The sequence below is a fragment of the Crocodylus siamensis genome, chromosome 13, assembly GCF_052110815.1.
Source record: "Crocodylus siamensis isolate JL-2025a chromosome 13, ASM5211081v1, whole genome shotgun sequence".
In the NCBI taxonomy this organism is placed as follows: Eukaryota; Metazoa; Chordata; order Crocodylia; family Crocodylidae; genus Crocodylus; species Crocodylus siamensis.
In genome coordinates, this window is record NC_143407.1 from 4782497 (window position 1) to 4799968 (window position 17472).

Genomic DNA, 17472 nt, shown 5'->3' on the forward strand with positions numbered 1-17472 from the left:
CGGCTCCCCTCCGGTGGGGGGCGTTGCTTTTGTGCTGGGGGGTCCACCCATTTCCTTCCGGTCCTGGCGGGGCGGGGGGCTTGTCCCGCCATAGAGTGTCCCGGGAGCCTCAGTCAGTGCTGCGGGGGACAGAGCTGTACCCGTGCGCACGGATAAAGCGTGAGGAATACGTGTACGTGTGTGCACTACAGGCCCAGGGAGCTTTGGAAATGCACATACGGCACGCACACGCGTACTTGGAGGCAATTGCAAAACTGAAAAATGTGCATACAAAGCTTTGGAAATACACACGTTACATTCATGTGCATGAACAGAACATATGTGCATACACACGAAGCTTTGGAAATACACACGTGTACCTACACATGCATGCAAAGCTTTGGAAAGAGGCACACATGCCTACATGTACAGCTTGTATAGATGGACATGCAAAGCTATGGAAATGCACATATATATATATGTATACATGCATGCACATACAGAGCTCTGGAAATACATATGTAATACGCATGCAAAGAAATACGTGTACATGTGCATGCATGCAAAGCTTTAGAAAAACATACAAAGCTTTGGAAATACATATATGTACATATACACACATGCAAAGCTTTGGAAATACACATCTGTACATACATGCACACACAAAGTTTTGGAAATACACTCAAAAGCACATAAACCTTTTGAAATACACACACCCATGTGTACATACATGCGTGTGCAAAGCTTTGGAAATACACACACCTACGTACATGCACACGCATATAAAGCTTTGGAAAAACGCGCATACATGCACACACACACACCACTTTGGCAATACACACGCGCACACAGACGTCGTCAACATGCCATCTCAGTTAAAAACGGAGGTCATGTCTAGATGTCGCCCCAGCCTGCTTGCCCCTGCCAGCGCGGCGCTGCTTTACGATCACGTTTCCCTACTTTTAAAAGGCCGTTCATTTCTCCGCCGCGTGAACATCTCTGGCAGATAAGGGAGGAAATGGACTATCTGGGAAATAAGGTGACTAGCTGTGGTGGTTTCAAATGCATGAAATAAATAAACTGGAAGGAGAGAGGAATATTTTTCTCTTAGCTTCTAGTTGAGAGTGGTCGGGGGGGAGGAAGGTGTTTGTAATGGTAGGATGTGATAACATATTCGGCTGGTCAAGCTGATAGTGTCTCTAACTGCTCTTGACAATGTTGAAAATCTCATCTGGTCCTCCCAGGCTCTTGATGCCCAGGTGCTGGGCAGCTCCAGCTATCATTTGTGTGTGGCACCAGCCAGTTCCCTGCACCTCTCCAGATCTGATCCAGCCTTGACTGAAGTCTGCTGGAACCTTTTTCCCTGACTTAACAGGTTTGGGAACAGCCTGTGCATCCCAGGAGCCCTCGGCGCCGTTCGAAGCCGAGCAGAACATTTTAGCACCATGTTCTGAGAAGGGCAGACGACAGCAACATCTCCAGTAAGTAGCTGATTGCAGCTAGGCGGGCCTTTAACGTGGCATCATGAAACCTAGATGCAAAGTAAAAAATAGCGGGTGTGTGGAGCTAGCAACATTGCTAGCCCCCTGCCTGGGATTAATTATAACTCATAACGCACCCCTGTAATTTACTCCTGACCTTGCCATGGCAGCAGTCCTCGCTTGAAAACTGACATGTGTGCTTGATCATTTTAAATTATTTTAGGTTGGGAAGCAGCGGCAAAATTTATAAAAGAGCGTCCCTTCCGTAATGGAAGGAGCTTCTGAGTCCTCATTAACGGTACCCTTTTTAACCTTCCCTTCAAGTTGTTTTATTTTGCACACCTGAGTTCCCTTCAGCCTTCCTCTACACTGCTCTGTTGTTCTTTGAAATGCCTTTTCTGTCCCTTAAGTAGCTAGATTTTTCACCAGATCTCACTCCTTCAAAAGAATGCAAATAAAACTGCTTTGAGCGTCAATCTGCGTCCACAGGAATCTAGGCTTTATTTTAAGAAATAGTTCCCAGCTACAACGAGCAGAAGTTGTTTTCCATTTTTCCAGTACAGTGCCTTCCTGATGTGACTTTAAGTAAGAAAAAATGGATAGGACAAAAGCAATCTTATCACCGAAAGCATTTGTCCATGGCAAATAAGATTCCTCTGAATGAGAGGTGCTGCATTAAATTCATTCAGATGACCGCAAGATCAGTAATGAAGTGTAAACCTGGTCTTTGTGGGGCTCAGTACGTTATATAGCCTTGCCATGCAGAGGCTGATAAATAAAGCAAATATACCGATTGGGGTTGGGGTTTAGTTGTAATGGTGTGAGCTTTGAACTAGGTGAATGGTGTCTTTTTGAAAGAGTTGTATGTTCGTGCACAGAGATCAGCATCGTCAGGCCTTGCAGTCGTCTGCGATTCTCAGCCAGGGTCCTCTCTGGGGTGCCTTGAGATCCTTTCGGGGTGCCACAGCACTCTTAGATGCGCAAACGTGATTCACAAGATAAACCCGGAGATGGCAAATAGGAAATCATCATGTTAAATATATTCTGACCTGCCTCGATCTTTCTGAGATCTCTGCAACGGACAAATTGCTCCGTTATTTTTCTGCAGTGAGAAAACAAGTGAATGCTAAGAGCCAGCGTTTTCCTTGCGTCTAAAAAAAGGTGGTTCTCGCTGCTAAACTTCTTCTGGAAATAAGCCTTGCCAGGTAGTGACTGAAATATTGTTCGTTCACTGTGGCTAGCTTCTTTGTGCGAGGGAAGGTCTGCAGATAAAGTGAATGTTGTCCCGACCTGCCTTGGGTTGCATTTCACTTGCATTTCCCTAGCATGTGGCTTTCACAGGAAGGTTAATAAGTGCTAAATACATCATTGAAAGCACCCAGCTCTTATTTCCTTGTAACCAAACCTTACCTTTGAAACAAGTGATGCTTCTAAAGGAACACTATTTTGCTTAAATCATTGTAAAAAAGGCATAACCTGGAGGACACTGGGCAATTTAATGCAAAGAAAGTGGAAGGATTTGGACTATCTAGCTGCATTTCCCTGTAACCCATCAGGTGTCTTGTGGTGCCTTTGTGTTAAGGCCAGGTGCTTTGCTTGTCTTGTGGTGGAGGAAAAGCATGGGAGGTACCGCAGTCTGTTTCGTATCAGTCATCTCAATGAGCCTGGTTAGCACAACAGGCAAGGGAATATCAAGGCCTTACAACGTGTGCCTACACAACTGATGTCTGCCTTTAGTGTTTGGAAGGGAACGGGGACGCGCAGCTCGGTGATTGTTTTGTCCCCTCGGCGCCCATCAGCCAATGACTTCCAGAAGCATCACAATGCGACGTCTTCCCTTCAGTATATTCTCGGGTAATTTTCCTTTCTTAAGTGCTTTTTCATTTCTCCGGGAAGACTGTTCTGTAGCATAATCCGTCTCCTCTATAGGAAGTTTAGTTAATTGACGATAAGCCTCGTTCAGCCGTACACACTGAGTTCTCTTCTTACTTCCAAAATCCCAGTAGGTTTTAAATCATTGTTGTTACTCTTCCGAGTTTTCTTTTGCCTCGTTCGTTATTATCCAATGCCCATTTCCAGCCAGGTAAATAATCCCAGCTAGTATTTTTGGGGCTGAGAGCCGGATCCAGTATTCGAGTCATGTTCTCTACAGAGCCACATACACTGATTACCTCTTCTCTGTTTCATTACATGATACCTCTTTGGTCCCCAGAACATTGCTACTCCTGCAGCAATTTCTGCTTGCTATAGCCCGTGATTTTATTTTAGTTTTTTTTCCAAACAGCAGATTTCCCTTCCAGTTTTTGCTTCCAACAATATCTGCGGTGGGTTAGATCTCACCAGAGGCATTTGCTTACGTTTTGCTAAGATGCAAGTCGTATTTCTAACCCCTGTAAGCTCTTGCAATTTTCTTCAGGCCTCGCTGCTCTTATAGAAGGGTTTTCTCCTTCCGAGTAAAATTCCTCCGTCTGACAAACAAGCGGTGAAGTCACAATCTGGGCTGACATCAGCCTATTGCCGTGGAAATGAATGATGTCACAGATTCATCACTAGCACTTCATTCTAGCCCCTAGGAGTAGGGCAAGTGGGCTTTTAGGGAGAAGAAGCCTTTTTTACCATCTCTGGCTGCTTTAATTAGCAGAGTCAGAATCCTACCTGATGACGTGAGGGAGTAAGTGGATTTGTCTGGTTTCCCTAGTATGAACGGTTTCTAACGCTAGTACGGTTGGGATCTGCAGTTCTTTATCACCAGGCTGCAGCACTGGGGCCTGATATCTTCAGCAAACTTGGTGCAAACTGAAGGGGGCCTTTTCAGGGATTAGCCGTTCTGGTTTGGGGGGGGGAAAGAAGTAATGGCACTTGATAAGGCACAGTTATGCTTGTGAGGCAGGGCTGATACAAAATACCTAGACTTAATCCTTGTAACATCAAACGTATTCATGTAGAAAATTGTAATGTGCGTGTGGCTTCATGCGGTGTTTGTTTTTTTCCCCCAATTTCTCTTTTTCTGTACAGGAAGATAGACAGGAGTTTTATATCGTGGGCTTCAGGCAACAGGTGTTAAAAAGAGATTATTGGTTAAATCAAACAAAACTGTAGTGGGTTGACTTAATGCCATTTAAACAAATACAAATGGTCTTCATGTCCATCCAGGTCTTTGTTCTGGCCATTTTATTAAAGGCCTTCCTAAATCAAATCATAAATATACCACCTTGAAGAGGTTTTTTAAGTCTGTAGGGTTTTCCAGGGGAAATGTGACCAGCCCCTGCTGAAAATCAACCTAATTCTCCTAATTTCTTGCTATTGTTTTGAAAATCCCTGCCTAGATTCAGAACTTGGGAATGAGCAGAAGTTCTTTGGTGGTGTTGAGGGTTGGCTTGAATATAAAGCTTATGTAAGTTGAAGAATGTATGATGTTAGCCTGGTGTATTCTGCTTTTCTGACAATTTAAACCTATGTAGGAGTGGACCCACAATAAGATTTGTGTTGGTTTAGCTTAGCTGTTTTTAAACTAGTGCAGATAGACGAGTCAGGAGTGACGGCAGAAGCTCTGGTACAATTGCCAAATGTATAGTTCTTGATACATATTTTTTGATATGTGAACGGTAGATACAGTAGATGGAAGACAATAAATAAGAAAGGTTTATTAGAGGGCACCATGGAGGTCTAGTCTCCGCCACGATAGTGTGCCCATTGTCTGCCAATGTTTCCTTGTTCTGCTCATGAGAGTTCAGCCTGACGTTCATGGGTAGATGTTGAGAAGTTGAAATAAATATTTGGAAAAAGTCTAGTGAGTACTGCACTGATGTTCATATAAAACTGTTGCATCTGCCAGTTGCATATCTTCCAAGGGATTTGTGAACATTAATAATCCAAGCATCTCATCAACACTCTGAGGTAGGTAAATATTATCCCCATTATACAGATGGAAAAGTGGACACACAGAGGTGGCGCATATTCTCTTTTATCCCAACCAGTTTAGCACTGCAGAACTGGAAGAGAGTGTGGTGTAAACAGGGGAGGTTAGGCCTTTTCTTCCTATTAAGTGGAAAGGAACGGAGTGACAGAGGTGTAGCTTTAGGCAAGTCTTGTGCTCCTGTAAGATAGCCTTACATCTCTAGAGACTCAATTCCAATCAGGATGGTGCATGTTATAATCAAAACCAGGTCACAAGAGACCAAGGCATGAAAGAACAGCTGTTGCATGCAGTCATGCACAGTATTTTGTGCTAGAAATGATTCATTTAGTCTGTGTAATATATATGGAAATGTGCTGTGGGAATGCTGCTTAGGTACTTGAAAATAAAATGTCCTAGTGATGCAGCCCAAACAAAGCTGATCTTTGATTCACAGATCTTGCAGGCTTTTCTCTTTTGTAGTCTGTCAAGTAGATATAGGCAATCTAGTTCTTGGCTCTAGAAATATTACTGGCAGTAGTAAATCTGCATATATACAACTTACAGACTTGCAGGTTTAAAAGGGGCATCACTCCATCACTGAGAACATGGGGGGAATGATACAATTTTTTTCAGGCTGCTGCAGAGATGTATAGAAAAGGGAAAGCAAGTGAACAAAAATGCGTTTCTGGAGCTGTCTTGACACGAGGAAACAAAGGCGGCAAGACAGAGTGGATGGGGGAAGGAAGGGGAGGAATGATTTCCAGTTTCCTACGGAGTATAGCAAACAATAGAGATTTGAATTCTAACAAGATACTTCGAGTACTTTTCTAAGCACGTTGCATATAGGCCTGGGCGCTTAGTATTAATTATTGGCCTATCTTAGCCCTCAAATAAAAGTGCTAAAGCAGACTACTAGACTTAAGGTTGCAAGATATTATTTATGTATTGTACGTTTGCACATATTGATTCGTTTTCTGTTTCCCTTTTGGAAGACTCCTGAAATTTGGGTAGACCAGTTCTTTGATCCACTTAATTCCATTTGACAGGTAAAAGCTACGTTACTTATAAATTTGCTCCCTAGGTTTGTATAAAGGCTTTAAATGTGCAAACCCTCCGAAGTCTTCTGTGATGGACTTGTCAGGCGTTTGGAAGCCATCCCAGCAGAGGCAGGAATCCGGACGTGGCAGCGTACCTTGTGCAAAGACAGGGGTAGTTGGTAAAACGGGATTTGTGAAGCGACAGGAAAAATTCTTCCAAGTGCCTTTCTCATGTCTCGTTTCAGAGGTTCTGCTGTTAGACAACATGGCCCAGGTTACTGTTGGCGTGCTGATAGAAGAACGTCACGAGAGCAGAAGCCAAGAAACCACAGATGGATTCCAGGTTAAACTCCTGAGTGACAGTGAATTGCAGAAACAGCTCCTCTTCTATGGAGTCGAGCCTGGACCAGTACTACGTACGCATCCAATCACTAATGGGGAGAGTTTAGGCCAGGTTACGTTTGCAAGCAATTTAAAAAGGAAAAAAAACAAGCAATGGGCTCTTGTTGACCCAATGCAAGAAAGCAAAGAGCCAGGCTTTCAAAAGAGCTCAGCATCTTTTTAAACATTTACACGAAACGGCTAGACTTTCATACATTTCAGCGCCACTCTGTGGGGGCCTCTAGGTGCCGAGCACAATCTTAAATTTCAGTCATTTTCCATTATTGAAATGCTAATCACGCAGCAAACTAAAAGCTGCTTGTGCTGTGAACTGTTTGTTTTAGCTTCTACGCGGACTCTTTATGAGAACAAGCTATTAGAGTTGATGAATTCGAGCCCACAAACACCACGTGGTCAGACAAATGAAACGGAAGACCTTCACCGGTATTCAGAAATGGAGGAGGAGAAAACAAAAGGTACGATGCTGAGCTTTGTGGGTGCGGACATTAAAATAATGCGGGTTTTTCAAACTTGAGCATGTGGTATTTTCAGAAGTGTTGGACAAACAGGTATTGATACAGGTATTTAAATACCTATTTTACAAACCACGTGAATAAGTGGTGCCACAACACAGCTCCCCCCTCTCCCCCCAACCCCTTTTTTTTTAAATGGAAGCTGATTTTGTCAGCACTAAGGCCCCTTTATGCCATATGAAGGGGAAAAATCCTCACCTGCTGTAGTGTCCTAACTCGGAGTCAGAGCAAAGTGGGGCTGGAAGGGACCTCCAGAGGTTATCTAGACCAACCCCCTGCCTGAGGCGGGATCAGGCCTGTCCAAACCTTCCCATGCAAAGCATCCGTTTCTGACTGTACAAAGAAACCTTAAACTGGGGAAAAAAATCCCACTTACCAACTTAGCAAAAGTGACAATCAGGCCTTGTAGGGGAAGCAACTCTGCCTTTGTGTTAAGTAAGAATGTCTGAAGACATGTTTGCTTCCTAATTCCCACTGACTTATGTCCTGAAAGAGGAATTATCAGGGGCAGGCAATTATTTCGGGAAGAGGGCCGCTTACTGAATTTTGGCAAGCCATCGAGGGTCGCGTGACAGGCAGCCAGGGGCGGATAACTATTAATTTTCTAAATTTTTTAGGAGCCCTGCAGGCCGGATAGAACAGCCTGGCGGGCTGCATTTTGCCCACCCCTGAGTTATCTTCTCTGTGGGCGTACTGTCCTGCTGCAGAGTTTCTTGAAATTGCCTCTTCAACATCTGTTACGTCTTCACTGCCATCTCCTTTCACCTATTGCTAATATTTGATTTGATTATGAAAAATCAGTGCCAGCTTAGTCGGGGGCTGCAGCAACATTGGCTTTAACATGGAAGAAATTAGCTTGAATTACACGTTGGATAGCATCATCAGAATAATTCCATTGACTGAAGTCTGAGAAGCTGTTAAAGTAGATGGATCCTTGTTCTGATCTGGCCTGGAAAAATCCTACATGAATATCAAGGCATTTGAGCTCTCTTCAGACTTCAGAGGAAGAAGGAATACAGGATCTTTTCTCTCGGCTCTTGTGTAACATCCAGTAGCTCAGTCCTGGAGATCCTTTTGGGGAGTGAGTTAGAACTGAAAACCGGCCTTTTGATCTCCTTTAAATCTCTGTTTGAAGTTCCTCTGAAGACTAAAGCCAACCCTCCCAGTATTTTACAGATTGCAGTGAATAGCTAGCTTTGTTTAAGCGATTAGCTCGGTGGGGCGAATTCCGTCGCTGTGGAGAAAGGGAAGGAGTTCCAAAATCCTGAGCAGCTTAGGCATGTTTGAAAAAAACACGAAACCAACAGCTGTGGATTGGACTAATCTGACAGTGTAGCAGCTGTCATAACAAAAGCGGAACTGGTTCAAACAAGGCTTCTTTCTGTATTGATCAAACATCATTTAAAGGAAGAGGTTTTTTACTAGCTCCTACTGCATAGCACTTTGGAATAGATAAGTAATTGCTCACTAGAATCCCAAGTTGGTTTCTGCCGCCCCTTTTCTCTTGAACCCTGAAGTCATGAACCTGATTTGGGGTTAGTTATGTGCCTCAAATAGGGGTATGTAGCCTCTTCCCACTTGCTTAGCTTGCACTTCATCATCTCATTGTTTCCAGAACGCCCATCACCATGATGTCTAGGTGTCCGATTGAACGTGGTATCTGTTGAGTGGGGTGGTGAAGTGTTTTAACATGCATGGAAATTATTTTTATAATTTACAAATATTTCAGTGACAGCACAGGAAGTTTAATTAAATGTATGTATGTATGTATTCCAGAAATCCAGAGAGATGATTAAAGCAGCTTTGAAAGGTGTTCTGTCCCACACCTCTTATTTCAAAGTATCCAGCATGCTTCATGCACATCTGTAAGGTGTTCACTTACGAGCTTTCCTTCTTCTCATTTAGAGACTAGTACTGAAGTAGTCCTTGAAACAAAAGACTTCAAAGTGACAGCAGCCTGTGCCTCTGGCTATGATAAAGTAAGTAACCTACTAATGCATGAATATTTTATGTATCTATAGCTAAATGCAGGAAATTGCAGTTAATATAAACTGATGTACGTTGTATTAGTCTCATGACAAATGCAGCAATTACAACCTATCAGTTAATTATAGTATGCTTCTATGGCCCAATTTATGTAGAGCAGCCCACGGAAATCCACTGTAAGACCATCGGCTCAGGTGTTTAAGATGTGCCAAGATATTTTCTGATTTACAAAGCACCTAAGTAACTATTAATACAGACTTACCAGTGTATTTAGAATTAACCATCAAATACTGACTCAATCCCTAGTGTTTCACAGCATGATACTTCAGCTTATAGTCTTAACAGACTCAAATAGGATGACCCTTATTAGAGGTGGGAAAACCGGTTCCTATAAACTTAGACCACCAGTTACTGTCCATCTGTCTGTAGTTGTTCTGTGCCCCTCTGCTGTTGTGACATCTATACATATTACAGTTCGATCAGTTTAGTCTTGCAATACCCCAATGAAGGAGGGAAATGCTGTTCTGCCCATTTGACAAAGGGGTCCTGAGTAAGGCACCTACCTACCTGTGAGATTTTTGATGCGATGTGTTCAGGGTCACAATGCACAGGGAATTGGCCTAGGGTCTCTGGAATGCGAGGCTCCTGCTTTGACTACTAGGCCATCCTCCCTCCCATTGCCACACACATCAGGCACTGTCCAGCCACGTTTGAAAATAGCTTCAGAAGTAGTAAATACTGTGCTGTGCAGTGTCAGAACTGCACAAAACCAATGCGTTCACCCTACGTCATTGGAAAAATACGGACCACAGTGAAGGGCCTGAATAACGAAAATCACCAGTGGTTTTTGGCATCCCTTGTGAGTTTCTCCTTTGTCCACAGGCTCCACACGCAGAAGTTTCAGAACGTCACAAGAAACTCTTGTCTCCTGATACAGATTACAGTCTTGCCAAGATAGTAGCAGAGGAAAGTACTGGCTTGGCTCCTACAATCTTTTACTAGCTAGTTCTGTTGCTGCACTTCCCAATTCACAAAGTTTAAATTTTATGCATGAATTCAAGAATTCCTTGGGTGTGCTCAAGAGCAGGAGTAGAGTTAGCTCCTGCTAACTTTTCAGCAGTAGTTATAACTGAAAACCTCTGCCGTCGTACTGGGGGCGCCTTGGCTTTGGTCAATTTGCATGATGTGCGTACAGGAGAACCTTGCAGCGTGAAGTGCGTACCAGATATATGCATAAGAAAAATTCCCTTATGAAATTACTGACTCATCTCAATGAAGCTCTTCCATCTGCTATAATCTCCATATAGGTCTTAGTATAGGAAACGGTATTGGTGTTTTAAAAAAATAAAGCAAGCTGATATTGGAATGTTACTTTTGAGAGCAGAAATTAGCTTGAAGTTTATAAATATCATGCATAAGGTGCAAATAAATTCAGGATCTGGCTACACTTTTTAAAAAAATGGAAGTTGCACTGTAAATGAAGGTATACACTTCTTGTCACAGCTAGACCAGTCTCAAGTAGCTATTTCTTAAATGAGGCTGTATTATAATGACAAAGACGATGCTCTCTTGTTGTAATATCCTGGACTTTGATACAGGAATTTTTACCATGAGAGGCTTTGAATGTGGATAGGTTGTTCATGCTTTTTTTTCCCCCTGAAGTAATGCATGTCTGTCTTGGATGTTAACAGCTGGAACAAATATTGCCAGAGGATAAGCTGGCAGCGCATCTGATGCATGGACAAAAGCAGTCAGGTGGCAGCAGCCCTCAGCCCACACGCAGAAGAACGGTACTTTGGTGCTAATGAACTTACAGCAAATTGACTTTTCTTTTCCACCGTAAAAACTTCCAAAGCCCTATATCCCTAAAACAACATTCTGGAGGCTGTGGTTGCAAAATAAAATGGAGCAAACAGCTTTATTGACCTACACTTATTTCAGATGCCATCCACGGACCGCAGAACTCCTTTCCTTGATCGTACGTTAAGCCCACATCAAGAAGTCTCTCCTCTTACTAGAAGCAATAGTATGGACTCTGCAGGCTAATTTACCTGGCCTCGTCACATGGTAAATTAGCAGGTGGTAGAGTCCCATGTTATCAAGACGAGGCTGCTGTCAATACCGAAGTTAGCTTAATTTAGAGAGATCCTGGGCATCTCTACGTAAGCCTGCATTTGCAGGGAAGACATGCAAATACATTGGCTCCAAGGTGGTCTTTTATAACAAGAAAATAGCTGCATGCCTCCATGTCGAAGAACTATATAAGGAAACTTCTGATTGAAACAGATACAGTCTCAGAATAACTTTGCTTTTGCACTTATAAATCAGCAGAATGATCTTGAAGTAGGAGTTGTTCATACTGTGACATTTCCATCATGGTTTTCTGCTAATGATTTTTACATTTAATAAACTTATGCTGTATTTCAGTTCAGCATTTTGCAGGTGTCAAGCCTGCACATGTTGGTCAAAGTATGTGACTTTAAGGACATGCCTAAATCTTTGTAGGGTGGGGAGTTAGATTGTAATTTCTTTGGAAGAAGACTTGTATCAGCACAGTGGGACTCTAACCTTGTTGGATGTATTTGGCTGCCGCCCTAATACAGCTGTTCTTGATGACCATCTCATTTTGTGTGTTTGAGTCTAGAACAGACCTTTTCGTTAGCTTCAATCAGTGAAAATAACATTTGACTGTCTAATTAAAGCACAGTGGGCGCGTCTACACAAGATGCTTACTGCGCGTTAGCCTAATAACACTGCACAGTAGTGTGTCACAGCACACACTGCATTAATAACCTACTGTGGAGTAACTTTAGTTACTGTGCATTCAGTTAGTACTTCATTAACGAAGTACTAAACTAAATGCGCAGTATCTAAGGCACATGACTGAACATGTAGATGTGCCCACTTATGTCATATTAGTGAATTAATTGTCAACCATTCCACAAATGAGCTGGTTCCTAATACAGTAGTCTCAAAGCAGCGTTTTACTCAAAATAACCCTTCGGGTTCATATTTGTCCTAACGACCATAATTATGATATCATAATTTATTTATTTTTTAATCTGCCATCAGCTTTTCATCTATATCTTTCCTGCACCCTTTTATTTTCAGTTACAACGGCAATATTTTATTATACTTGTTTATAAGGTCTGTTGAAGTAGTGGGATTAAATCAACTCTTCACCTGTGGAGGGCTGACTGACTTGTACAATAAAACTACTTTTCCAGCAGGGTAAGAAAATGCTGGACAAGAGCACAATGACTTATCGAACACTACCTAGTACTCCACAGACATCAATGTTTGTTGAATAGAATAGACTGCAGGCAACTAACCTTTATTTAGCTCAGTCTCTTGACGGTTATAAATCCTTCACCAAAGGTTTTACTGTTTGCTAAAGTGGATGGTTTCTCTATGAACAAAATAATTTAAAGGCAGTTTCCATCTACTGGATCACTCGCCAAGAAAAAATCCTGTGGTTATCCTCATGTTTATGGTACTGTCCTCCTTTAAGCTTCTGTGGGCATAGCTAATGTTCAAGGCAAGTGTTTTGGACACGATCGTAGTTTCCCATTAAAATTGCCAAAAGGATGCTTAGCCCACAAACATGAAGCATCATGCCAAAAAAATAGCTAGGATGTTTGTACTCTCAGATGCCCACAGTTTATTCATTAGCTTCAGTGGTTGGGATTAAAAGGTCCTGAGTTAAACAATAGACGTCACACCAAAAACTTTTTCTCCTCTCATCAGATAGCTGACACACATGGGGGCACTGCTGGCAAAGATGATGGCCAAGGTGAAACATGGTTTCCAGCCCCTGAGTCTCCTATCGGGATAAGGTAAGGCTGTTCGATTAACCTGATACAAAGTTAATAGAAATGCAGCACCTATCGATGGCTAATCTTCCCTCTCATTGTTTTTGGGTGATAAAATCTTCAGCTTGGCCTTCCAGAGATTGTGAAATCTCTGAAGGGAATAGCCCTTGCAGAGGCTGCTGGGTTGATGACAACCCCTCGAGCTTGTTAAGCAGCACTGGTGGTGAGAGAGAGACATTTGGGGAACTTATGACGGATGGAGCCACTTGCTGAAGTGTACTTCAGCTTTCGAGCTTTTTCACGGTGGCTTTTTTTCATAGCTAGAAGAATGGGAAAGTTGCAGACTAGTGTATTTGAAGTTTCTTGTGCTGTGGTGCCAGTGAATATAGATCTTGAGCTGGGCGGGAGCACCAGCACCTGCAGGGCGTGCAACCTCTGTGCCCAGTTGCATATTTGTTTTTAATGAGAGCCCCACAGGGAACGACCTACTGGCTTGTGTGATGCAGTTGCTCTTCCATGCCAACCTGCTGCACAAAAGCTATTGCACCACTCGAATACAGCAATGACATGAAGTCACTAGGGAGCTGGGACAGCCCTGAACCTTTGATGTAGGGCTAAAGGGGAAGGAGTGTTTGCGTCACCGGGATGAGCCAGAGAGACCTGGGCTCGATTCTGAGCTCTGCCCCGGACCTCTCTGTGCCTCGGTGCTTATTTAGACTGTAAGCTCTTCAAGGCTAGGGACCATCTCTTATTATCCTGTCTTTCTCCGTTTACCGAGCGTGTTGCAAAATGGGTTTCCATTGTGCTTGGCAATAAAGCAGCCGGTAGGGTAACTCTCTCCTGCTACTGAGCTAACTAGTCTGCTCGAGACTTCCACCATGCGCTGAAACTCAGCACGCAGAAAACACCGATGCCCCCGGCACTGAAACGACTTTCTTCGTGTCCAAAAAAGCCGGTGTCTTTCTTTTCCTTTTGCAGCCTGCCATTTGTGCTGGAAGGGATGCCGGCTTTCACAAAAAAGACTGTGTTCCTGGGGTGCTTTGAAGTAAAAACTAGACTCCATTTGGTGTCAAAATCAAAATGAGCAAAGTCAATTAGTTTTTAATAGGGGACAGCATCCAGATTGTGTACATGGGGTGGTCTTTTTAAAAAAATCCACTGCTTAGTCACTGCAGCTAGTATAGAGGGGTGGTTTTTTGCTATTTCTCGTGTTGAGGTAGGAACTCCCTTTCCATCTCGGCAGAACTCCACTTCCCGCGCAGATAGAAAAGTAAATATCGGGAACCTGTGCCCCATGCTCCTGCGTCAGAAAGACTGGAGGAGGCCCATTTATCTTCCAGCGCAGCTCATTAAACACGAGTCCTGACCTGCAGATTTTGCTTCCGTTGGCAACCGGCCAGAATGCATTGTTTCCTAATACCGATTTCCCATCCGCTCTAAAACAGCAAATAACCCTCGAAAGCCTGCCTGAGGAATGTATTCCTACCAGTGTTGTGTCAATGGAGCACAAACTGTTGTAAAACACATCACGCTCCTGACCGTAATGGCTGTCAGCCTAAGAGTCGAGCCACAATAGCGTCTCCATCCAGACAGCTCACGAAAAACTTGCTGCCGTAATTTTGGAGGTTTTTGTTCTGTCACCTGTCCTTAGCCTGCCTTTAAGTTTGTCTCGGTCGCCCACCAGCCTTTTTCTTCCCTCCCGTGCGCTATTTCTGTTGTGAACCTGTGTGCTGAGTTTGAATAGTAACAAGTGACAGACCTCAAGGGTTGGCGGTACGGATTTTTTTCCAGCTGCCTTATGCCCTGTCTTCCTCTTCACAGTTCTCGGCAAAGAGCAGCCAAGGAGAGTGGCCAGTCAACCAAGGGGACTGTAGAGACGGTCAGGGTGGAGAAGGAAAAGCTGAAGCTGGAAAAGGAGAAATTCAGGTCAGAAGTGGCCCGAGAGGAGGCTCATCAAGGGCTCATACCCGTGCCAGTGAGGATCGCCATATTCACCGTCTTCATCTTTGTGCTCTTTGTGTATGTTACAATGGAAACAAACCCAGCCAACCCCTTCCTCCAGTTCTTCATGGGAAGAGGGCTCTAGCAGTGCCACGCGTCCTTGTTAAGGAGCATTTAGCTGCGACTCAACACTAAAGGCGTGCTTTTCTCTTCCCTACAACCTGTGAGCAATCTCTGCAGGTGGCGAATTAAAAGACCAAAATGAGGGGAAAATACATAGTCACTGAGTTTTGTTTGTCTGGTGTTTTGTTAGACAGGAGCTTCTAGCCCTTGGAAATCTGACTGCTTTATCGTTTCTCGCCTGCACAGGTGGAAGTCATTGACTGGCGCACGTCTTTGGCCAGTTTCACCACTCGGAAGTGTTTAAGGGATTGCATTTTTATCTAGCTGATCATTGGCTCTGTAAGAAGTTAACCTTTTTCTCCTATGGAGCCGTTCTCTTCCCATATGGGAGAAGCACTAGCTTTAGGCTCAGGAGAGAAATTGCACCCAGACACGGTGAGCCAAGTAACAGCCACCCTGACGCCAGGGAAAGTGAGAAGCAAGTCTTAGAGCTTCAGGGAGCCTTTCCCGCTGTATCTCAGCCTTGACTGAGAGGATACCGTCTTTTCCACCCCTGCTCCAATTTTCGTATTGGAAAGGGGGGCTGTGGGTGTCGGCGTACTTCCAGGTCAACGGCATGCTGTCCTCATTTAAAGGTGACTGCTTTTTGTAACACAGCTGAGAACCTAAACCACGACTGATGGTGACTTTCAAATCAAGACACTTTAAACCAGTAACTGAAAGTGTTTTATTGACTAAGACTGAATCGAGGGCTTTAATGCGCTCAGATTTTGTAGTAGAGAGACAGAATGGTGCACGCGGGGCTTGCCCCTGAGAAACGCACCAAAAACCTGTTGGGTATAGGTTACACACACAGCCATTAAATAGCATAAAACAGTGGGGGGTGGGGGCAACCTTTTTGGCCGGTGGGCCACAGATTAGCCCCGCTCCCTCTCCGAGCCCCAACCTAATCCCTTTCCCCCTGCCTGATCTTCTGCTCTGCTTTCTGTTCCCTGCCCTGTGCTCCCTGCCCAGTCTTCTGCTCTGCTCTCTGCTACCTGTCCCATCCCCAGTCTGGTTCCTGCCACCTCAAGTTGGCCTCCCCAGGCACAAACTATTGAACAGTCTTTCTGTGTAATTTATGGTGTTTTATTTCATCTTTAGGATGGATGCAAACCGTTTTACAACTATCCCGTAACACCTGGGATAACGTCTTGATCTGAGGAAGTGGGTTATCCCTTTCCTAAATGAGGTAACAAGTGACAAACAGAATTTTATTTCTGTAGTTCTCTGAAGCAACAAAATTAAAAGCAACGGTTCAAGTGTTTGGTTGGGGCGAGAGTCGTGTGTTCACAAATGCTACCTGCTTTGAAAAAAAGCCAGCTCTGTGTTTAGCAAATGCAGTGGTAGTTGGAGGGTACATTTTTTGGTCTTTTTTAGACTGTTGTTTTTTGTTTAAAGGAAAACATTTTTTATATTGTTGTGTAAGTGCCAAGTTATTAAGTGTAGTTGCTCCAGTGTTAAATAAAGAAACTGCTGAAAAGCCTGTTGCGGTCACTTATTCCATGCGAGAATGTATTAGCACACAAGAGCCTTCCCTTCAGTGGTCTGTACTCCTTGATACAGGTGTTGAGAGGGCAAGTGTATATGGGTTGGTGACTTCGGTGTGTTACGTCACCTGGTCATAGAAGGAGATGAGATATCACCTGGACAAGGGAGAAGAGATTGACATCATATATCTGGACTTTAAAAAAAGCCTTTGGTCTGGTGTTCCATGACAGCCTCCTGGAAAAATTGGCAAACTGTGGCCTTGGCTACACTGCAGTCTGATGGCTGGGAAACTGGCTCCGAGGTTAGACCCAGAGAGTAGTGGTCAATGGCAGCGAGTTATTATGGTGCCCTGTGACTGGTAGTGTCCCCCAAGGCTCTGTCCTTGGACCGGTTCTCTTCAACATCTTTATCACCAATGTGGATATTGGTGTCAGAAGCGCACTGGCTAAGTTCACTGATGACACTAAACTTGGCGGCATAGTGTTCGCACCTGAGGACAGGCTAGTGATCCAGGCTAACTTGGATCAACTTAGTAAGTGGGCAGATACAAACCTGATGACGTTCAATATTGATAAATGTAAGGTACTCCACCTTTGTGCGGGGTGGAAAAACCTGCAGCACGCTTATAGGCACGCTACGCTTGCTAGCATCACGGCTGAGACTTGGGGTCTGACCACAAGATGAACATGACTGACCACAAGATGAACATGAGCCACCAATGCAATTGTTGCAGCTGGCAAAGCAAACAAAACCTTGGCTTGCATCCATAGA

The 17472-nt window shown here is 43.9% G+C and overlaps 1 protein-coding gene across 3 annotated transcripts; it reads left to right on the plus strand.

Moving 5' to 3' along the window:
- The first annotated feature begins 6351 nt into the window (after window positions 1-6351).
- LEMD1 (LEM domain containing 1) lies at window positions 6352-16685 on the plus strand. 3 transcript variants are annotated; one of them, XM_090025488.1, is made up of 6 exons: window positions 6352-6811; window positions 7121-7252; window positions 9215-9288; window positions 10987-11085; window positions 13043-13131; window positions 14929-16685. In XM_090025488.1, the coding sequence occupies exons 1-6, from the start codon at window positions 6487-6489 to the stop codon at window positions 15191-15193; spliced, it is 984 nt and encodes a 327-aa protein (XP_089881614.1). In that variant the 5' UTR covers window positions 6352-6486; the 3' UTR covers window positions 15194-16685. The 3 variants fall into 3 exon arrangements, with proteins under 3 accessions (XP_089881614.1, XP_089881616.1, XP_089881615.1); XM_090025490.1 differs by having other exon boundaries at window positions 6352-6738; XM_090025489.1 differs by lacking the exon at window positions 10987-11085.
- Window positions 16686-17472: the final 787 nt, after the last annotated feature.